Source organism: Camelus bactrianus, chromosome 5 (assembly GCF_048773025.1).
Source record: "Camelus bactrianus isolate YW-2024 breed Bactrian camel chromosome 5, ASM4877302v1, whole genome shotgun sequence".
NCBI lineage: Eukaryota > Metazoa > Chordata > Mammalia > Artiodactyla > Camelidae > Camelus > Camelus bactrianus.
In genome coordinates, this window is record NC_133543.1 from 27,394,081 (window position 1) to 27,418,387 (window position 24,307).

Consider the following 24,307-nt stretch of genomic DNA (forward strand, 5'->3'; position numbering starts at 1 on the left):
TTTCTAAACTACAAACCTCGACATCATCCATAATTCCTTAAAACCTTTTCACTTACACCTTTGCTGTTCTGACTTCTTATATCTGAAGTTAGTTTTACCTGTTAAAGACTTTGTATGAATGAAATTGTACAGCATATCTGGCTTTTTTGGCTTAAGTTTGTGTCTGTGAGATTTACCCATATTGCGTGTTGTAATAGATTGTTTATTCTCATTGCCGTATGATATTCCGCTAGATGAGTGCACCACAGTTTATCCATTCTATCACTTACGAACATTTGAATTGTTTTCAGTTTTCGGCTATTTCTTTCTTGCTTTTTTTAAATTTATATCTAGAGTTTGTTTCTGAACAATCTTGTACACATCTTTGGATGAACATATGAGTGTATGCTGTTGGCTATATACCCAGGAATAGAACTGATGGGCTGTGTAAGCTATTCAATAGTTTAGCTTTAGCAGATACTGCAAACAGTTTTCCAAAGTGGCTAGACTAATTTATACTTTCACTGTCAGTGTAATTTTAGAGATGTATTTCTCCCTATCTGCCAACATGTATTATCTTTTTAAAAAATTTTATCCATTCTGTTTCATGAGTAGTGGTATCACATTGTTGTCTTAGTGTATTTGATGACTGATGATGTCAAATACTTCTTCATATGTTTATTGTCTTTGGCCCATTTTTCTGCTTGATTGCCTGCATTTTTAATAATAATTTGTAGGAATTCTCTATATTCTGTCTGGATATGTCTTGTATCAGATACAGATATTGCAGACATTTTTTTCTATCCTGTGTTGTGCTTAAGAAATATTTGCCTTCCTCAGAGTTATAGACATATTCTCCCATTTCCACCACCCCCTACCAAAGCTTTATTGCTCTACTCTCATATTTATACCTGAAGTGTGTCTGCAGTTGATCATTGTATATGATGCAAGGTAGGAGTCAATATTTTATTTTTCTATATGACTATTTGACTCAGGACCGTTTATTAAAAGACCATCCTTTCTGCACTGGATTTCATTATTACCTTTGTCATAAGTGAGCTGGCTAAATATGTGTGCGTCTGTTTCTAGACTCTATTTTCTTCCATTGATCAATTTCTCTAATTTTTCATTAATACCACTCTGTCTTAATTTCAGTAGCTATGTTTTATACTCATTTTTTATACTTAAGCCTTGATATCATATCTTTGATGTATACTTACAGTCCTTCAGCTTCGTTATTCTTCATGAATGCCCTTGGTGTTCTGACCCTTCTGCATGTCAATATAAATTTTAGAATTCACCTGTTAATTTCCCCAAAAAGCACTATTGGGATTTTGGTAGTGATTGCACTGAATTTATACGTCAGTCTGGGGAGAAATCTTTACAAGATTGTATTTTACATTTCATGAATCATGACATTTTTCTCTTTACTTTTCTCTCAATACCATTTTGTAGTTTTCACTGTAGAATTTGTGAGCATCTTTCATTAGATTTATTTCTAGGAAAAGTGGATTTTTGAATTATATTATAAATGGCATCTTTTAATTTTTTCATTTTCGGATTGTTTGTTGCTAACATATAGAAATACAATAGATTCTTGTATGTTGACTTTATATACAGCAACCTGTACAAAATTCCTTTTCAATTCTGTTAGTTTGTACACAATCGTGTGTGTTACTTGGGAATGATAATTTTCTTCTTTTCCAGTTCTTATGCCTTAATTTTTTCCTTCTTTAAGGTACTAGCTAGGACTTTGAGTACAGTGTTGAATTAAAGTGCTGATAGTCGTCTATCTTGTCTTGTCTCACCAGGAAATTTTACTGTAGGTGTGTGGGTATGTGTTTTAAGACACTTACTGTAAAATTAAGAAAGTTCTCTTTTGTTTGCAGTTTGTTAAAGAGTTTTTCATTGCAAATGGGTATTAAATTTTATCAAATGTTTTTTCTGCACTATCAAGGTGGTCTGTTTTCCCCATTTTATGTTAATCGGATAAACTAATAGATTCCAACGTTAACCACCCTTGTATTACTCAAATAAAATTTCATTAGTCATGAAATAATTATAATTTTTATGCAATCCTAGATTTGACTTGCTATTAGTTTGCTTGGGATTTTTACAGGTATGTTCACAAGAGAGACTTTCCTGTATTTTTCTTCCTTGTAATGTACTTGACAGGTTTCAGTATAAAAATTACACTGGTTTCATCAAACAAGCTGTGAAGTTTGTTATTGTTTTCTATTTTGTGGAAGAGCTTGTGCAGTGAAGCCATCTATACAAGTTTTCCTTGTGGAAGGGTTTTTAATAATTAGATTTTAATAAAATTGGGACTATTTGTGCTTTTCTCTTTCATATTGTGTGTCAGTTTTGGAAAGTGTTGTTTTTCAGGTAATTTGAGAAAAAGTATCTGTAGTCTATCAGCTAACCTTTAGGTGATTCCCTCTTCACTGGAATCTTGGGACCTTCTGTCCATATTGCTTGAGTAGCTCTAGATGACTTTAAACAGTTATTTTATTTTTATCCAGGTTTTTACATCACAGCAGAACTTCACCTGCTAGCTATTTCCATCATACTCAGAAGCAGAAGACCCCATAATAGCCTCTAAGTACTTTTTGTGTACATTAATTATCTAAGTTATTACCACCCTTACCACCTCTGCCCAAATTATTTATTTTCAGGTGTAACCTGTGAAATTTTCCCTGCTATACGTTTATTTTAGTAATCATGCTGTGCTGAGTGTAAGCACTATATATATATGTATGTATAAAATTTCAGGTTATCCATTCACCAACCATAGAGAAATGAGGTAGTATAATCTTCTGATAGACAAAGGAAAAGCCGAGTGTCTGTAAGATTACAGAATTTATGACAAAACAGTGATTCACATTTGTTTTCAGTATAGAACCCTTGTGATTAAAATCTGTTCTGTAGTTTGTGGTCTTCCTATAATTTGCTTCCTTTAGAATCCAGGTCAGGAACCATCTTCAGGATATCCTTCCTGTCCTGAAAGTGCTTCATTATTACTCTGTACATTCCTCTGTCATATTACCATATTGCAAGTAACCTAGCATGTGTCTGTCTCTCCTCCTATATTATAGTATTCTCCAGAGCAGGGACAGTATGTTACTTATCTTTGTAGTACTTCAGGGTCCTGTAGTGTGCACAATATATCTAAGCATATAATACATGTAATAAATGTTTATTGCATTTCTGTGAAGTCATTATATGCTTAATATAAAGAGATTTAAGAAATTTATGATACGTGTATTGTTATTATTTTATCACCTTTATTTTTCCAGAGAAGTCTTAGCAAAACTGTTTAATATATATTAAGTTACATTATTAACTCATTTCCTTTCATTATGTAATTGTAGTTGAGCTATATATAAAATTGCTTTGATCTCAGTTTTTTTTTTTTTTCAGGCAGTATTTTTTGTTGTTGTTGACCTGTTTTTAAAATTTTTAATTATTTTATTTTATTGAACTATAGTCAGTTACAGTGTGCCAATTTCTGGTGTTCAGCATAATGCCCTAGTCATTCAGGCAGTATTTTCTGTCATAACTTCTTGAATCAGTTCCAGTAACCTTTAGGATAAATACGGTAGTATTTCACAGTTACAGAGTGATTTACATTTTGTTAGTTGAAGAATTAATAAAAATGCTGTGAGTAACGTCACAGTTGATTAAGATAGCTCCCAGAAGACTTGAGCTGGTTACAGATGACAATACAAAAGAGGTGGCTCATAAAAATGCTAGTCACATTATATAACTGGATAGACTTTTGGTAATATTCTTTAGATAGTATGATTAAAAAAAAAAGAAAGAAAGAAACTGAACTTTGCTGGATAATTCATATTCTGGTTGGCCTGGAAGCTTGCTGATAGCTAACACTAGGGATACTACACAATTGTTAAAAATGATTCTCTTGAGAGTTACTAAAAATCATCTGTTTGGTACTTTATTTTCTAATAGTGGCTAATTTAATCTCAACAGTTACAGAAGAAACTTTATAACTACTTCCATTACTTTTTAATCACAAAAGAAATATGTGTGTATATGTGGATATGGATGTGTGTGCATTTTTTTTTAAATGAGGTAAAATTCATATAACATAAAATTTACCATTTTAACAGTTTTATTAAAGTCTACAGTTCATTGGTGTTTATAGCACATTCTGTGTTGTGTAACCAGCACCCCTATCTACTTCTCAGAACGTTTTATTACTCCAAAAGGAAACTCCATACCCACTGAGCACTCACTCTCCATCTCTCACCCTCCCTCCAGCCCCTGGCAACCACTAATCTACTTTCTGTCCATATATATCTGTCTATTCTGGGAATTTCATATAAATGAAATCATACTATGTATGGCCTTTTGCATTTGGCTTTGTTCACTTAGCATGATATTCTGAGGTTCATTTATGTTACAGCATATATCAATACTTCATTACTTTTTGTGGCTATATAATATTCCATTGTATGGATGTACATTTTGCTTATCCACTCATCAGTTGATGGTCATTTAGACTATCAGCCAGTAACCTTTTGGTTATTGTGAATAGTGATACTGTGAACATTCATGTACAAGTTTTTGTTTGAACTCCTGTCTGCAATTATTTTGGCAATATACTTAGGAATGGAATTACTTTTTGAAGAACTGCCAAATTTTCAACAGTGGCTGAACCATTTTACATTTCCACCTGCAATATACAAGGTTTCCAGTTCCTACACATTCTCACCAGTGCTGATAATTTTCTATTTTTAGTAGCCATCCTAGTGACTATTTTTCCCTTGTCTTTGGCTTTCATCATTTTTACTATGATGTTATCTGTGGATCCCTGTGTGTGTATCCTACTTGGAGTTAGTTGAGCTTCCTAAATGTGTGTATTATTGGTTTTAATTATTGTTGTTTGGTTTTTTTTTTTTTTTTGATAAATTTTAGAAGTTTTTAGCCAGTATTTCTTAGAATATTTTTTTTTCTGTTCCATTTTGTCTCTTCTTTCCTTTTAGTACTCCCATTATATGTATGTCAGTGTACTTAATAGGGTCCCACATTTCTCTGAGGCACTGTTCATTTTTCTTCATTTTTTAATCTATGGATTGTTTAACACTATTAATCTCAGCAAGTTCAGTGATTCTTCTACTAGTTCATATCTACTGTATATGAACATGGCTCCTTAGGTCATTTTTCTGTTTCAATTGTACTTTTCAACTCTAGAATTTTCTTTTTAAAAAAGTAATTTTTACCTCTTTATTGATATGGTCTATTTTTGTGTGACATTGTCAACATACTTCCCTCTAATTATTAAATCATGGTTTCCTTTACTTCTTTATGCATATATACAATGACTACTTTGAAGGCTTTTGTCTATTAAATTTGAAATCTCCTACAATTACAATTTCTGTTGCCTACTTTTTAACTCATTATACGCATCATACTTTCTTGTTTATATGTTTTTGCAAAGAAAATCTGTATAATTTTTTTGTTTGAAACTAGACATTTTATGTAATGTAGAGATTCTTGGAGCTGGTTTCTCCCAGTGCATATAATTGTTACTTCCTTGTTTATTAGTTTAGTGACTGGCTGGGTTATTTTAGTAAGATCTATTCTCCTTTCTTTCCATCCACCCCATTCCCCCCAACACACACACACAGCCTCTGATGTTGCTCCTCTGGGGGCATAGCCCTGGGTCTTCCCACAGTTTATCCTTGGATGACAGTGGTATAGGCAAGGCTCTTCTTGACTGTCTCTTTCCTGATGACTTAGAACTGTTATGGTCCACTAATCTAATGTTAATTGCTCTATAATTTTTAGCAATGTCCCAAGGCATTAATTGCTCCATACACTAACCATATTTGATTGTTTTGGAGGAATAGTGTCCTAAATCAGTGTTTGAATTTGTTCTGACCCCAGGAAGGCTCCTCCTAGCTGTTTCCGTTGTTCTTTGGCAAACAAATCAGCCTACAGTTTAGCTTTTTTACATCTAAAGATTCCTCTAGCCTCCTCTCAGTTGCTTTTCACCAGGACCTCTACTATTTTTCAGAGCACCTTTGCGTATTCCCTTACAAGTGAATCACTGTTTCTCTGGGAAAAGATTTGGAGCTGCTTTATGGCCCCTTTCTGCCTGTAGGGAATATCTCCAAGTCACATCTCTGGAGTATGGAGTGAGTTCAATGAGGTATTTCTCTCCCATTGATACCTCTGCTCTGTGAGCACTTGGTAGAATAGGGGGAAAGGAAGGGAATGGTACCATCAGGTCTTCTTGGCTTGGCTCTTCCAGTGTGGAAATCCCACCTTACAAGCTGGAACAATAGCAATCTGTGCCACAGCAGCACCACATGTAAGGTAGATACCACATCTCACCAGTAGGGGCTGCGTGGAAGAAGGGCGCCCCCTCCCCCCATTTCTTGGCCACTTAAGAACTTAGCTGCAGCAATAGTATGGAAAATGTTGACATCCTGTCCTTTTCAGTAAGATAGATGCCCAAGCCCGATAGGAAAAGAGGTAACACTGTGCTCTTGGCTGAACTCGGATGGATTAGTTTCCAACTCCTTGAGCTGCAGGGATGGACGGAAAGGCAGGTCCTGGTTCAAACACCATAGATTCTCACTTTTCTTACAGTTCCTGGTAGATTTTCTTGAACACATCTTTCTTCATTTCCTCTATGCCCTCAGAACCACTTTCAGAGACTTTAAGTGGTTATTATTTTATAATTTTCACCAATTTCACTGGGAAGCAACTCCATGGAGCTCCTCAAACTGTTATGCAGCAAGGCTTTTGTTTTGTTTTGTTTTGTTTTTGATTAATGAATTCAGGCTTTTTACTGGTTATAAGACTCTGTTTAGATTTTGTTTCTTCTTGAGTCAGTGTCGATACTTTGTGTTTCTTAGGAGTTTGTTCATTTCCTCTAGGTTATCTAATTTGTTGGTGTATAATGATTCATAGTATTCTCCTATAATCCTTTTAATTTCTGTAAGGTTGTTAGTAATGTCTTACTTTTCATTTTCTGGTAATTTGAGTCTTCTTTCTTTTTTTCTTGGTCAGTCTTGCTAAAGATTTGTCAGTTTTATTGATTTCTTTTGAAAAACTAACTTTGGTTTTGTTTGATTTTTTCTTTTTTTGTTGTTGTTCTTCATTTCATTTGTCTTCCCTCTGATCTTATTTCCTCTCTTCTACAAGCCTTGGGTTTAGTTTGCTCTTTTTCTAGATCCTAAAGATGTAAAGTTAGCTTATTGGTTTGCAATTTTTCTTTTTTTAATGTACATACTTACAGCTACATTTTTCCTCTGAATGCTGCTCTCATTGCATCCTATAAATTTTAGTATGGTGTGTTCTCATTTTCTTTTGTCTCAAAGTATTTTCTAATTTTTCTTGTGATTTATTTTTTGCCCATTGGTTAAGAATGTTTTGTTTAATTTCTACATACTTAGGAAATTTCCAGTTTTGCCTTTATTTTTGATTCCTAGTTTTAGTGCAATCAGAGAAGGTATTTTTTCAGTATGTTAAAATTTGTTAGACTTATTTTGTGGCCTAGCATATGGTCTAAATGGAGATTGTTCCGTGTGCACTTGAAAAAAAATATATATTCTGCTGTTTGACATGTGAATGTTTGTTAAGGTTTAGTTGTTTTATAATGTTGTTTAAGTTCTCTATTTCTTTATTGATCATCATCCTGATTGCTCAATGAAGTAGTGAGAGTCAGGTATTGATATTTCCATCTGTTACTGTAGAATTGTCTATTTCTCTCCTATTTTATTAGGTTTTGCTTGATATAGTTTGGAGCTCTGTTTGGTGCATATATGTTTATAGCTATGTCTTTTCTTAATTTTTATTTTTTATTGAAGTATAGTTGATTTATAATGTTTCAGGCGTATAGCAAAGTGATTAAGTTATACATACATAAAATATGTATTCTTTTTCAGATTTTTTTCATCATAACTTATTACAAGATATTGAATATAGTTTCCTGTGCTACACAGTAGGTCCTTGTTGTTTATCTATTTTACATATAATAGTATGTATCCATTAATCCCAAATTCCAAATTCATCCTCCCTACCATTTTCCCTTTGATAACCATAAGTTTACTTGCTATGTCTCTGAGTCTGTTTCTGTTTTGTAAATAAATTCATCTGTATCATTTTTTTTAGATTCCATATCTAAGTGATAGCATATATTTATTTTTCTATCTGATTTACTTCACTTAGTATGATAATCTCTAGGTCCATCCATGTTGCTGCAAATGGCACTGTTTGATTCTCTTTATGGCAGAGTAGTTTCCATTGTATATGTATATACCAAATCTTCTTTATCTGTTCATCTGTCAGTGGACATTTAGGTTGCTTCCATGTCTTAGGCATTATAAATTGTGCTGCTTTGAACACTGGAGTGCTTGTGTCTTCCCAAGTTAGAGTTTTCTTGGAAATATGCCCAGGAGTGGGATTGCTAGATCATATGGTTAACTCTATTTTTAGTTTTTTAAGGAACTCCATACTGTTCTCCACAGTGGCTGTACCGATTTACATTCCCACCAACAGTGTAAGAGAGTTCCCCTTTCTCCACACCCTCTTCAGCATTTATTATTTGTAGACTTTTTGATGATGACCATTCTGACCGGTGTGAGGTGATACTTCTTTGTGGTTTTGATTTGCATTTCTCTAATAATTAGCAGTTTTGAGCATCTTTTCATATGCCTGTTGGTCATCTGTATGTATTCTTTGGAGAAGTATCTATCTAGGTCTTCTGCCCATTTTTTCAGTAGGGTGTTTGTTTTTTATATTGAGCTGTCTGTGTATTTTGGAAAATAATTCCTTGTCAGTCACATCATTTTGCAAATATTTTCTCCCATTCTGTAGGTTGTTTTTTTGTTTTGTTTATAGTTTCCTTTGCTATGCACTTTTAAGTTTAGTAGGTCCCATTCGTTTATTTTTACTTCTGTTTTCATTACTCTAGGGGACAGATCCACAAAAATATTGCTGTGATTTATGTCAGAGTGTTCTGCCTATGTTTTCCTCTTGGAGTTTTATAGTATCTGGTTTTACATTAAGGTCTTTAATCCATTTTGAGCTTATTTTTGTATATAGTGTTAGTGAATGTTCTAACTGCATTCTTTTACATATAGCTGTCCAGTTTTCCCAGCACCACTTATTAAAGAGACTGTCTTTTCTCCATTGTATATCCTTTGTATTTGTATATTCTCCATGGCATTTTCATTCTTTTTATGGCCGAGTAATATTCCATTGTATATCCTTTGTCATAGTTTAGTTGACCATAAGTGCATAGGTTTATTTCTGGGCTTTCTATCCTGTTCCATTGATCTGTATGTCTGGTTTTGTGCCAGTACCATACTGTTTTGATTACTGTACTTGATAGTATAGTCTGACGTCAGGGAGCATGATTCCTCCAGCTCCATTCTTTTTCTCAAGATTGTTTTAGCTCTTTGGGGTCTTTTGTGTTTTCATATAAATTTTTGAATTTTTTGTTCTAATTCTGTGAAAGATACATTTGTAATTTAATAGGGATTACATTGAATCTGTATATTGCCTTGGGTAGTACGACCATTTTAACAATATTAATTCTTCCAATCCAAGAACATGGTATACCTTTCCATCTGTCATGTGACAGATGAAGCATCATCTTCAGTTTCTTTCATCGGCATCTTAGTTTTCAGAGTACAGCTCTTTTTCTTCCTTAGGTAGGTTTATTCCTAGGTTATTTTATTCTTTTTGATGCGATGGTAGGTGGGATTGTTTCCTTAATTTCTCTTTCTGATATTTTATTGTTAGTGTACAGAAATGCAACAGGTTTCTGTATGTATATTAATTTTTGTATCCTACAACTTTACCAAATTCATTGATGAGCTCTAGTAGTTTTCTGGTGACATCTTTAGGATTTTCTATATATAGTGTCATGTCATCTGCAAAGACTTTTTTCAAGCATGTGTTTGGCCCCAGGTATGCACATGGCCTTCTGTGTTTATGGGACCTTCTCGAAGCAGTTCCCCCTAAGTATCTTTCTCAGTTTCTTCCCCCCAGGCTTTCCTTTCTGGCTTTTTGTTGCCCCAACACTTACCCTATTTCAAACAGGTACAGTAATACATTTGCCTTTAAGTGGCTTTGACAAATGCTGCCACCCAGAATGTTCCTTCTACCTTGGGCAAGCTCCAATGCAGGCAAAACAAAGGCAAGCCCTTAAGCTGGCTCTTTGGGGAGGTTACCAGCCTGGACAAAGCATACACCACAGTTCTTTTACTATAAGTCCATATAGCTTCCTCTGTACCAGCAACCTGCACCAGGAATGTGCATTGATGTCTTCACAGCTGCCACTGCACTGGGGAGGGGGCCGTGGTAAGTGAGTATTAAAATGCCACAGCCCTTTCTTGCTGAAATTCAGCAGCTGCATTCTTCATGAAGCATTTCCCTGGTTGTGAATTTTTGATTCCATTCTAGAGTTCCAAAAAAGTTGATGCTGATGGTTTTTGCCAGCTTATTCATCAATTTTGTGGATGATGGAGTTTTGGCATTTCCCACTTTGCCATTTTTGGTGAGGTCAGTGTGCATATACTTCAGTACATCTGTAAATGTCTATCACTATAGTTTAGGGATTCACAGATACATAATAAGAATGTGAAGAAATTCATTGCTATGATAGCAAATTTAGGATGTAGATAGCTTTTGGTAAGAAGACATTTGATGGTAGGAAGAAGGTTGTCTAACATGATTATATATATTCTGAATATTTGAAATTCTTCATGATGAATTTTATAGCTGAGTGTGTCTGTAACATATATATAATAGAACATTAATTCTGACCCTCAAACATTTTAAGTATAACATTACTTATGTGTTTATTCCAGTAACAGTTCTTGCTTTTTTAAAAATAAAACTAGAAAACATTACACTTAAAATTTTTTAAAAGAAACATATTTAGAATATGGATGAAACCTTTTCTTATTTGTTAATTTGTGCAGATTGATTATCTACAATTAATCTCTAGATTTTATTTGGTTGTGCTTTCTTTCTGCAAGCTTTTTTTGCAAGAATGAAAATAAGAAGTCCTGAATGTAGTCCATGGTCTACTATCTTTTTTTATTCTTTTGAAGAAAAGAAAAAAAATCAGAATACTAGAAATAGCACTGAAATGGACAGTGGAAGATCTTTGTCCTTCTTATATTTATCTAACAGTGTGAATGTGGACAGTTTATTTTTCTAGTCTAGTCTATTTCTCTCATCTTGGTCCTTGTCTATAAAATAAGAGTTGGACCAGATAGATAAGAGCTGTTTCAGCTCTATAAATCAGGAGGAACAGCATGATTCTATGGAAAAAGCATAGACTTTGGAGCCAGGCAAATTTGTGTTGTGCCACTTTCTGATTACTGATTACAGTCTGAAATAAAGTAAGCTTTCTAAACCTTTCTAATCATTTTCTCATGATTAATATGGGATTATTATCACCTATCTTAGAGAGTTGGGGAAAATAAACAAGATACATAATGTAAATGTGCACAGATGCAATCTGCTCCCCAGCATTCTTCATACCCCTATTACATAACTACATCATTTGAAGGAGTAGTTGGAAAGAAAACCAAGATCTTTGTAACATTTTATTTAGTTGCCTTATATATATGGATTATGTTGTGAGTTAACTTGAGTAAGGTAAAGACTCATGTAAAGGCATTAAAGAATTTTGTTTACTGTCTAGATTTTTTAAACTTATTTTTATACATTTTATTAGTCTTAAAATAGCATTTTCTTATAGAAACCTCAAAGATTAATGTTAAAGTTTTTTTTGACATACCATCTTCTTTGACCTAACATCTCTCAATCTCTATGACTTGGAAAGTGTCTCTCTCTCTCTCTGTCTCTCTCTGTCTCTCTGTCTCTGTCTCTCTCTCTCACACACACACACACACACACACACACACACACACACACACACACACACACACACACACACAAACGCACAAACACCCACACCACATTTTCTGTGGGTTTATATGAGCGTGCAAATAACTGATTTTCTGCTTTTTAAAAAAAATAATGACTTGTATTTCTTTGGTAATTGAACTATAACATATTTAGAAAATATAAACAAATAAGAAAAAAATTCTCACCATCCAGAGATAGCCTCTGTAAATACTTAGATGTGCATTTCAGCAGCATTTTGAGTGCCAAAGGGCAACTCAGTGTGTCTGTGTGCTAGTCTGTTTTTCTTTATGCAGCCATACTTGTAATAACTCTACAGGCATACCTGGTTTTATTGAGCTTCACTTTATTGTGCTTCACAGATACTACACTTCTTACAAATTGAGGGTTTGTGGCAACCGTGTGTCAAGCTAGTCTGCTAGTGACATTTTCCCAACAGCATTTGTTAACTTCATGTCTCTGTGTCACACTTTGGTAATTCTTAGAATATTTCAAACTTTTTCATTTGTTACAGTAATCTATGATCAGTGATGTTTGATATTACTACTGCAAAAAGATGATTCTCTGTAGGCTTAGGTGATGGTTACATTATTTAGCAATAAGTATCTTTTAATTAAGGTGTGTACTTTTTTAAGACTTAATGCTATTGACACTTAATAGATAAGACTACAGCACAGTGTTAACATAATGTTTGTATGCATTGGGAAACCAAAAATTTCATGTGACTTGCTTTGTGATACTCAATTTATCATGGTGGTGTGGAACCAAACCCTCAGTATCTTGAGGTATGCCTGTATATGCTGTTTAAAATGAGGTCCTTTTAGGCATACTTTGTCCAATTTTTAAAGTTTAAAACATAGCTTGAATACTTTTCCTGTAATTAAGGATGGTTGCATAGTTCTATGTATATAAATAAATCGTAGATACATACTATGCTTTGTACTTAATTATCTTTTCCCACAGTTGTAATACTTGTCTCAAGATGAATTTCTAGGATGAATCTGAGAAAAACATTTCTTTTGATACTAACTGTAAGCCTACAGAAAAGGCTTGCCAGTAAAGTAATATCTGCTTCTCTGCAGTTTTCCTGGCTACAGGAATTGACAGTTTAAAATAATTTTTGATGGTACTGTAGGTGAAAAATGGTATGGGTTCTTTTTATACTTCATTGATTACAAACAGTGTTAAACTCTGTCCCCCTCCCCCCCATTTTTAGTTATTCTCCTACAAATTGCTTCTTCATCTCATTACCTTTTTCTGAATTTTTAAAATTGGAACAAAAATTCGTAGTTGCTAGAAACCACATAATTGTTTCCCATGGATATCAAATAACACTTTCAGCATTTTTATACATATAAAATAAGTAGCTTATTTATTAGCATTATTTTCTTTCCTTTTTGCCAGACATTTCACCATAAAAAAGTGAGAAGGGAAGTTATAAAAACAACTTTACAATTTAATACATTCCCACCAGAAATGTATGAGAACACCTGTCCTTTCATTCTAATTGATTTTTTTTGATTATTACTAATATGCTAGGTTAAAAAAAGGCTTCTTAATTTAATTTTAATTTATGTTACCCTGATTATGGGTGAAGTTCTTTTTCTGTGAATTATTTGTATTCTTTACTTTTTCTTTCTAAATTTTAGGAATTCTTTAAATATTAAGGAAATTGCCCCCTTGAGTGCTATGTGTGTTGTAAATACTTTTCTTGATTTGCTGTTTTCAAAATTGGTAGTGATGGCTTATTTTATTAGCCTGCTTCAGGACTACTGGCAAATTTATTGACTAAGACAGATCCCTTTCACATACTCCTAATGAGTAAGTCAATAAGCATTCCTCATTTGGTATATTTATTAACTATGAATTTGCTTAAGAGAAATATCCAACTAGTTTTACTAGCCTGAGGCTAGCCAGGAAAACCAGCAGCTTTGCTGCCAGATCGGGTGGCCTTGATTTGGGGCCAGGAAGAAGTGGAGGGACCTGTGGTTCTGTTAGCTAAGAGTAGCAAACTTAGTTTGAAAGAAAGGGGACAGCCTGTAGCTTTGCTAACCAGGCAAAAAAAGTTAAAAGGATAAAAAGCCAAACAGATAGCAGCATCTACACAATATGGTGGAGACACATACTGCAGTTAAGTCTGGCAGGTTACTAAAAACAACCACCCATCGGAAAACAAATCAGAATCCAGAGTTGCTATAGTACATTAACTGAAATGTCCAGCTTTCAGCCAAATATTATTATACATGCAAAGAAACAGGGAACTATAATACATATTCAGAGAGAAAAGCAGAAGCCAGACATGAAAAACTACCTTTTGTACAATTACTTTTACATGGAATTTCTAGAGAAGACATAACTATGGGAAGCAGATTAGTGGTTGCCTACATTTGGGGAGGAGAGAACCTTTTGGGATGCTGGAAATATTCTAAAACTATGTTGATGAATGCACAACTATATTAATTCGCTAAAAATCATTGATCTGTGTACTTAAAATAAGTGAATTTCGTGATATATAAATTATACCTCAGTGAAGCTGTTAAATATGGAAGGGGAACCAACATCTTTAAAATGACAGTACTCTCATAGTGATCTCAACTTAATGTTGTGACTACCTATTTGCTGTTCTGTTTTCAGACATAAATAACCATTTGTGTTTTATAAAAGTAATTGAAGATAACAGCTGGAGGTACTTCAGAGCAGTACCTAATGCTTACGTAGAAGTGAATAATTCTTGTTAAAGTGACAGTGTGCAGTGTTCTTAAATTGTGTACTGACTTTTTATTTTTATTCAGCTGAGAGGTTTTTGTTTCAGTTTTATTATGTAGAATTATTATGGTTTGACTGCACATACACATTATATTGCATGTAAATACATATATATAGTATACTGCACTTTTTTTAGTTTTCATATATGTACTAATTATTGTTTCTAAGAACAGATTAGATCTTTAGCTTTTTAAACTTATAGTTATCAAAGGAATAAAGCCAACTACGAAATAAGAATCAATAGAATGCAGTAATCCAATCATAAAGGACAGTCAATTATGCTTATACATATTCAAGAAATCAAAATAATAATGAGTTCATTTGTGTCATTGTTATTATTTTTTAGATTCTTTATATAAATAATGTCATAATGACATTTTTCTTCTCTTTCTGGGCCTCTTCACTTTGAATGACAATCTTTGGGTCCCTCCATATTGCTACAAATGGCATTATTTTATTCTTTTTTATGGCTGAGTAGTGTTCCATTGTATATATGTACCACATCTTTATCCAGTCATCTGTTGACGGACATTTGGGTTGTTTCCATGTCTTGGCTATCGTAACTAGTGCTGCTATGAACATTGGGGTGCATGTGTCTTTTTGAATTATAGTTTTCTCTGGATATATGCCTAGGAGTGGGATTGCTGGATCACGTAGTAAGTCTGTTTTCAGTTTTTTAAGGAACCCCCATACTGTCCTCCATAGTGGCTGCTCCAATCTACACTCCCACCAACAGTGTAGGAGGGTTCCTTTTTCTCCACACCCTCTCCAGCATCTATCATTTGTAGACTTTTCAATGATGTCCATTCTGGCTGGTGTGATGTGATATCTCATTGTAGTTTTGATCTGCATTTCTCTGACAATTAGCGATGCCGTGCATTTTTTCATGTGCCTATTGGCCATTTGTATGTCTTCGCTGGAGAATTGTTTGTTTAGGTCTTTGCCCATTTTTGGATTGGATTGCTTGTTTCTTTGATATTAAGGTGTATGAACTGTGTGTACATTTTGGAAAGGAGTCCCTTCTCATGTCCTGACTTCTTTGAGGCACTCTTACTTTCTTCAATCATTTGTCTCCTCTATTCTTGCTTGCTTAATTAAGGAACATCTGCTCTTCTTCACTTGTCCTTTAATGCTGAAGTGCTCCTGATAGAACATTCCCAGTGTTATCGTCCTGACCTCCTTGCCTGGCTACTTTGCTGATTCCCCCATTCAATGTGTTGTGCTGCAAGTACATCATGTGATAGGAACCCATTTGTGTGTGAGGAACCTACATAAATACATTTGGGTTAATGTGTTTGTATAGATGCCATTACTGAAAAGGGGAATTACATAAACAATCTAATCATAAAGGAATAAAAAATGATACACTGTACAATCCTTGTGCTACAGCCATTTATCCCTTAGAACTCTGAAGTAATTGTCCTGTTTTCTGTACGTATTTAACAATGAGGAGGAAAATGGGGCCATCTTGATTTTTGTTCCTTTCATGGAGCATGATACTTGTAACATTTATTTCTCCTTTTAAATTTCACAGAAATATATATTGGTGGTTTCTTATTTTGATTGGTTATTTCCAGTGCAAATTTTTAGTATGCGTCTTCATTTTTAGTTTGTCATTTTTTCATACCTTTTGGAGGTCTTTTTGTTTTTAACATATCTTTCAGGTAGCTTTCTTCAGTCTTTGTTTTCTTATTTCATACTATTGTTTCATTGGATGTAGACACAGCAAATTATTTTCTTCTGCATTTTGAATGAAGTCCTTCCCTTTTTTTCCCTTAGTAGTTTCTTTTTATAGGACTTATGTGGTTTTTTTCCCTCATTACTTATTCTTAAATGAAAAGAGGGTTTTCCACACTTGAGTCCTTGTATTGGAATATAATCTTGAAACACTCCCCTTCAGAGTACACTACTTACGCAGCTTTTTTGGATTTTGCCTCTTTTCTTTTATAGACTTTTCCAGGTTGCAAAGCACCATCTAGTCACTGATGCCCTGGGCAGGTTATGATGATTAATTATGCATCCAAGTGGATGTAGTTCAAGAATTGGGAGGATGTTTTGTAATAATGGTACATATTATCTGGTAGAGAACAGTCTGATAGGGATGAAGTCTTATCAGAGAGCCTGTTGTCTAAGATAGGGGTAGATTTCTATGGTATATAATTCTTCAGCATTCCTTGTTAGGTCCCATTCTGTGTTTTCAGCTGGTCATAGCTTTGGGGTCTGAATCTGACAGATGAGTAACTAGTATGTGTAGCTTCCAGGGCTGTTCTAACTTTGTAACCCTTTTGATTTTCATAAATATGTCAGTGAAAAGATGAATGAAGGTGAATCAGATACTAATTGTTGTAAGTTTCTGTATTATTTTGTAATTTCATATTTATGATCTGACTATTAAACTATGTTATTTTTTGATTTGTGATCATTTTGGAAAGTATGTCTTTGTAAAATAACAAATACTAACTTTATTTAGACTTCAAGTGTTACATAGCATAAAGGCTTATGACTTTATTTCTTTAAAAAATTACTAAAATGGGGAGAGGATATATAGCACAGTGGTAGAATTGCATAAGGTTCTGGGTTCAATCCCCAGTACCACCATTAAATAAATAAATAAACCTAATTACCTCACCTAAAAATTTACTAAAGTAATGAAATCGTCACATTTCCTCATAATCTGATTTGGGAAGATAATTGTTTTATGACTGTTTAAGTACTTCTTCCCTTTTGATTCAGTCAGTCAAATTTTTTTATTTGTAAGTGAAACCTGTTTTCTTTGTAGTGAAGTACTCACCTGTGTGGGATATTGCATAAATCTTAGAAGACTGTGATAAATTGGCAATGTCTCGGGAACCCAGTCCACCTCTCTCTGGAGATATGTCTGCTGGTCCTATAGCAGAAAGCTGGTGTTATACACAGGTACATGCTGTTAAAAATGGCTTACTTTATGTCACTTACAAATTTTACAGTATTTTGAGAATATCGTGAAGCACCTTGGCATTGTTATTAGAAGCGTTAGAAGAGTGGGGTCATAGGCTGTCTAACATGTGACAAGTTGAGCCTAAAAGGCATCATTATAAAAGTGCTTTTCTGAATATTTTAGGTTAAAGTAGTAAAATTTTCCTACATGTGGACCATTAATAACTTCAGTTTTTGTCGAGAAGAAATGGGTGAAGTGTTAAAAAGTTCAACATTTTCATCTAGCCCCAGTGACAAAATGAAATGGTAAGATATTTATTTATTTTGGGTATTTGTTTTTGATGTTATCATCAGCGACTTTATGGTTTTGTTATTGTTTTTGAATGGATATTAATCTAATTTTATATTTGATTTACAGTAAGTTCCTAATAGTATAGACAGTTGTAAAGAACTGTGGGGATGTTGGCAGGAGTGCTGTTCTATTAGATTGTTTAACAAATGATTTCAGTATTGCCTGTTTCTTGAATGTTTCAAGTATTATATTCCTCTGTGTGAGCCTGTTGTTTTATTTTAGGTGCCTGAGGGTAAATCCAAAGGGATTAGATGATGAAAGTAAAGACTACTTGTCCTTATATTTGCTTTTAGTCAGCTGTCCAAAAAGTGAAGTTCGAGCAAAATTCAAATTTTCCCTTCTGAATGCTAAAAGGGAAGAAACAAAAGCAATGGGTAAGTGAGTTCCAAACTGCCTTGAAGAAGTGTCTGTGTAATTATGTACTGTGACTTCTGCACTTTTACCTGGAAAAACAGGATTTTTTCCCCTAAAATCTAAAATCTGATTAACCAAAAATACTTAATTTCAGCTGTTAAATTTTAAATGACAGCGTAGAGTTATAGTTGTTTTGCTAAATCTTAGGTTTCATAAGACATGTAAAATTAGTTTTAAATCATATTAAAAATTTAAAATTTTTATGTCCTAAAATGACATTCACTTGTCACTTATAAAAATAGCTACTGTTAGGGCAAGGTGCCTGGTTCAATGCCTGGTGTACATAACAGGTGTTCAGGAAATACTTCTTTTTCTTCCTTGATGTTTTTGCCAGAGAATAAAATCTGAAGAACAATGTGAAAGGAGTTTGAGTGTCCTGTTATTTTGTCACTAAAATTTTTTTGAGCAGTGGACTAAACATTGACTGAAAGGAAATCAATTTTTCTTAGTCTCACAACCTGTTAAATTCAGTTTAAGCTTCTGAATTATAACCAGCTGAAACCATGTAGCTGGTGGTTCATAATAGAAGAGCCTTAGAGGAAATGTACAGTGTACATGTAATAAAATATATCATGAATTGCCACATTAAATTTTAAGTGATTTCTAGAAGTGAATGATAAGATCAAGTATCATCATTACCAAAAAAACCCCAAAAAACCCTCCAAATATACATTTTTAATGTATTTTCACATTGTCTGACATTTAAGATAGGGGAGTGTCTTAGTCCAAGCTGCTGTAACAACAACAACAAAAAACTGGATGGCAACAGACAGTTACTTCTCACAGATCTGGAGGCTGGGGGTTCCAAGGTCAGGGTGCCAGCATGGTCAGATTCTAGTGAAGACCCTACTTGTAGAATGCCATTGTCTCACTGAGTCTTCACATGGTGGAAAGGGCTAGGGAGTTTGTGGGGTCTCTTATAAGAGCACTGATCCCATTCGTGAGGACCTCTCCCCTCATGACTTCATCTAATCTTCCAGTCACTGGCCTCTTCATGCCATTACATTGCGGGTAGGGTGTCAACGTAAAAATTTTGAAGGGGTATAAACATTCATTCCATACCATAGAGTATTTCAATTAGATTTATTACTGGTTTTCCACTTCCAACTTGTGTAACAGATAATGAATACTTTCTGTAAAGGATCTTATTTCATAGTATACAGTTGTTAACCAGTATGCTATGCATTTGAAATATTTACTTAAGCTATTTATTAAAACTTCTACAAATCATACTAAAACCATCTTTTGGTTGGTTTTAGAGGTAAGAGGGTTATGTCTAAAGACCTAGGAATGATATGGTACTTTATTTAGCTTTTTCAGCAGTTAGTGGAATTTTCTCTAGTTCAGTAAAACTTAAATCAGTGAGGTGGGTGTCCCAGGAGAGTTTAAAGGATGCCCTGGTGATTTAGAGCATCCATTTTTAAAGGGAGAAGCAGGAAATGAGAGAGGTATTTCTGACTGGGCTCTGATACTAGATAATGAATAGTGTGCCTGTCTGTGCCTGTGCCAGTGTGTTGTGATCCTGCCTCATTATTAAAGGGCTTGGATTGTTAGAAAGATCTCTTCCTTTCTTCTACTTAGATATGTAGGACTCTGAAAGTGAGCTCATTGATGATGGCCAAAATTTGTGGTAGTGCTGTGAAATGATCTGGTTCTACCTGATTAAACTCTTGGGACATTTTATTTATGAATACACATTATCTATAATTTTTATGATGGATGCATTGGCCAAGTCCTATTTTTGCACATTCATTTAACTGTGTTGTTAACAAAATGTTTCTTGGATACTTGTTTTATTTAAACTTCTATTCTGTTTTCCACCAGAAAGCCAAAGAGCATATCGATTTGTACAAGGCAAGGACTGGGGTTTTAAAAAATTCATTCGAAGGGATTTTTTGCTTGATGAAGCTAATGGTCTTTTACCAGATGACAAGCTTACATTATTTTGTGAGGTGGGTACATTTTTTATTTCAAGGAACTTGGTAGTTAGTTATATTTAGTGATAAAGCAAAAATATACATTGAAACAATATTGGTTGTACTTGTACAATTAAGTAACTGGTGTAATTGTTAAGGTTTACTTTGTAAATGTTTTACCAGTAAAAATGACTAGATTGTTTTAGAAATCAGTATAATAGTCCAGTCTGAAAAAGTTCTGTCATATCTTTAACTATAAATTGTATATAAATTTTCCTCATAGGAAGGCTCTGGATGTGTACAGCTTTATATTAAAATTTCTAAATATCTTCTTCATTCTGAATAATTCTGAGTAGATGGTCAGTATTTTTTGTCATATTCAGATTGATCATATTCAACATTATTAGTGGTTTATCAGTTTGAATCCGTACTTGAAATGTAGTGAAAGTGCCTGAAAAAGATTAGGAAGCTCTTTGTTCATTCAACCAGTTGGGTTCATGTAATCAAATAGATGTTAACGTTATAAGCAATAGCATCTCAGATTTTTAAGCTATGCCCACGTCTGTTTACAAACTTCTAAGGTACAAACATATGCATAAAGTGCCATCTTTTGAAAGTTACCAGCATTGCCCCTTCCAGTAATTTACACTTATAATTTATCTTAATTTGAGGCTCGAATTTGCTGCTGTCATTGTTATCATTATGCAACTTTACAAATTGTTGAGATGATCAGTAACCTCAACGTTAAATATATTTCATTAGATTATTGTAGTAGAAAAGTGTCTTGGAAGCATAACTTCCTTAACTGCTACTAAATTAGCTTTCATATTTTTATAGAAAGTATGTAAATTTTTTTGGCAAGATTATAAACTAATTGTATGTCATTATGCTGTGTCAGAAGAATAGTTGAAATACGGACCCAGAGACTACATATTGGAAATATAGTGCATCTTATTTTAGACAAGTTAAATGAACTGTATGATTACTTTATTATGAATACAGTTATTTGGTTGATAAAGTACATACCATAAATATCTTGAACAGAGCTTATCATTAAATAATTTGGAAAAAAATAAACACTAAAAGCATTTGTTGCCAATAGATAAATATGTTAAGTAGTATTCTAAATAATTATAGGTTGTTATTTAAGCATTCTAAATGTAGAATCTTTTCAGAATTTTACCAGTTATCTTAAATTTCAGCATATTAATTTTTTAAATCACATAACCTTAGAATTCAAAGGAACTTAAAGGCTATGTAATTCAATTAAAAAAAAATACTGCAGCTAAGTCTTTTTGTGATAAACATTTGAAGAAAATATTTCTTTTTTTGGAATTGAAATATTGTTTACTAAGTATATTTTACTGGAACCTAGACAAACAAGAAATTCAGAATGAAGGCTGAAATTGAGATCTTTTTTTGATACATGTTTTTGAAGTATACTTTTTATTCACACGCTAAATTATACATGCTAGTGACTTCCTAAAAATAGAACCCACTATGATATAGATTTATTGTTGACATTGATCAGATTCATTTTTGGTTACTGTAATATGTACCTTTACTGATGTAGACGTTTAAATCCTGGGCACTGTATTGAACATAGGTGGGCAAAAAGTGCTTTGAACATATATTCCTGGTGCCCTCCACCATTTCTTCCGTACCTCTCATTGATGCCCTTCCTTCTACAGCATCTCCAGCACTGCTTGCAGAAGAGGAGGAAGCATTGCACTGCCCTACCTAAAGATCTGCCTCCTCCCCCTCCCCTGCAAGTGGTGCTGTAGACAGGTAAGGCAGTTTGGCGCTACCCCTCTTGTGCAAGACATAACGTAATCTTGCAAGTTCCACACTATGTATCAAGTAGCCAGAGGCAGAAATTTCTGGCAGTATAAACAGCTATGCCCCTTCTCTCCCAAAGTGATGCAGAAAACAGAAATTGAGGAATAAGTAGGAAAAATAAAAAATTGGTTAGATTAATTTATCTTTTGGAATCCAACAGACTTTAAATAATCTCATAGTCTATAGACCCATGCTGGTCTATGATATACAGAAGAATAAATATACGGATAGAATATAGGTAGTTTTTCATAAAATTAAATTAATTCATTTAGAAGGACATGCTTTTTTTCTCATCCTATTTTTCTGTTGCTAAGTTATCCTTATCCTTTCTATTTTATAATACTTATAATGGATGGAGGTTGGGTTTTATTCTCTAAAATGACAAAATGAAAAATTGACAACCCTATTTCTATCACCCAAATTCTAAAAATGGATACCTGTCTATTGAAGTCATAAATTCGAAGACCCATTATTCTAGAAGATGATATGAAATTGAACTATTAAAGTTTCTCACTTTGGAGTTAGTGTGAGGGATGGTTAGGTAGTTGATTAGAGCAGCAAAATTTGTAGTATTATGCACCTTTGTAAATTCCTATCTTACAGAATTAGTTTAGAGAAATGAGATTTTTAAAAATTGGAACCAGTATTCACCTTAATTCCACACTAGAGGAGACCCAGATTTCCCAGTTAGTCACAGCTGATTAGAGCTTGCACATGTTCATCCTTCGTCTAAATTACATCCCCAGAGTTGAGCCAAAAGCGGATTTCAAAAATAGCTGTCAAGTGAGTTTGAGGTTTTACTTTTCAGCTTTTGTCAGTGTTGAGTATTGTGCATTTGCCTTTTTATTTTGAAAGAACAACAATTTAACCTGAGGAAAGAATCTCAGCCTTTTTTCTGAATTTTTTACTCTAGGTTCCATTCAGTAAGAATGTTCATTATCTGTATTTGAGTATGTACTAGAAAAAATTAAATTTTACCAATTTCTTAGTTATAGGTATCGAGAAAATAATCATCAGAATTCATTGCATATCAATTTTAATTAGATCAGTAATTTCTGCTCTATAAAGTAGTCCCTTAGAGACTCTTTGGAGTATGAAATGTTAACTGCGTCTTATTTAAAATCTGTAGTCATTGTGATACTATGTAGATGTGTATGCCAGTAGTATAAATTCTTCTGAATTATTATACCAAGTACAACAAATATAACATCATCAATATCTATGACCAATGATAATGGGCTTTTTTAAAATCCTTTTTCCCTTCTATCACCTGGTTTTGCCAAATTTTTAAATACATTGTTTTGAGTTATGATATACAAAGAGAATTTAAGAAATCCTCTCCTAAATTTAAATATATGGTGTAACAGAGCCATCAGATAAGGATTAATTAAGCTTTTTTTTTTTTCTGTTTTGTAGCTTATAAAATTTTAGAAATTTTATAATTTCTAATTTGAATAATTAAAACCTTAATGGAATAGAATAATCTTTATTGGTGGATTTATTTATGTGCACAGTGTCTTGGCTCCTATATTTAGAAAAACATCTCACAAGGTGGTTGTGACAAATCCCTAAAGTACTACTAATTTAAAAAAGAAAATCCAAAGAAATACTGTGTAGTACAAAGAATGCTAAACGGAATCTGGGCATATAGGTCTAGTCTTCCTTTGATACTGACTAGCGGTGGATTTAGGACGCTTTAGTAACTTTCTCTTGATCCCACTTTTTCAAAGTCTTTTATAAAATAAGGTGATTGGATTAGATGATTCCTATGACACATGATTCTCAAAAGTTAACAAAATTTGGAAAAACAAATTTGGTTAATAAAAATATCCTCAGAAAATAAATTTTTCTTTAGAATTGTCCATCCATTCATATGAGATAGATGTTTTAATCTGGGTGAGTTAGAACTAATGAGATTTAATATTCTCCAAACATTCTGTTTTGGACTATTACTAAAACTTTCTTAGAATGTTACTAGTTTGGTCCAGTTTATCCATTTCTAATTTACAATTTCTACATAGCTTTCTGTATTTGTCCTTACTTATACCTACTTTTATTTAACAAGAGCCTTATGAAGTATGTTTTTAAATGAACACAGGCATCTATTGCTGCATAGCAAATGATCACAAAATAGCAGTTTAAAATAGTAGATAACTAATATAGTACTTTTTGTGAAAAATGGTTTATTTACTCTGAAATATTTGCT

The 24,307-nt window shown here is 33.5% G+C and overlaps 1 protein-coding gene across 6 annotated transcripts in view; it reads left to right on the top strand.

The window, feature by feature from the left end:
• The window catches only part of SPOPL (speckle type BTB/POZ protein like), a 61,356-nt gene that overhangs the window by 23,445 nt on the left and 13,604 nt on the right, over nt 1-24,307 (top strand). For 2 of the 6 annotated variants that reach the window (XM_074363584.1, XM_074363582.1), the window contains exons 2-5: nt 17,444-17,580; nt 17,765-17,886; nt 18,155-18,306; nt 20,171-20,298. In XM_074363584.1, the coding sequence (XP_074219685.1) occupies nt 17,503-17,580; nt 17,765-17,886; nt 18,155-18,306; nt 20,171-20,298 (480 nt within the window). In that variant the 5' untranslated portion in view covers nt 17,444-17,502. Of the gene's footprint in view, nt 1-17,443; nt 17,581-17,764; nt 17,887-18,154; nt 18,307-20,170; nt 20,299-21,953; nt 22,051-24,307 lie in introns of those variants that run through there. The other 4 variants (XM_074363583.1, XM_045508881.2, XM_010973206.3 and 1 more) reach the window with 4 other exon arrangements.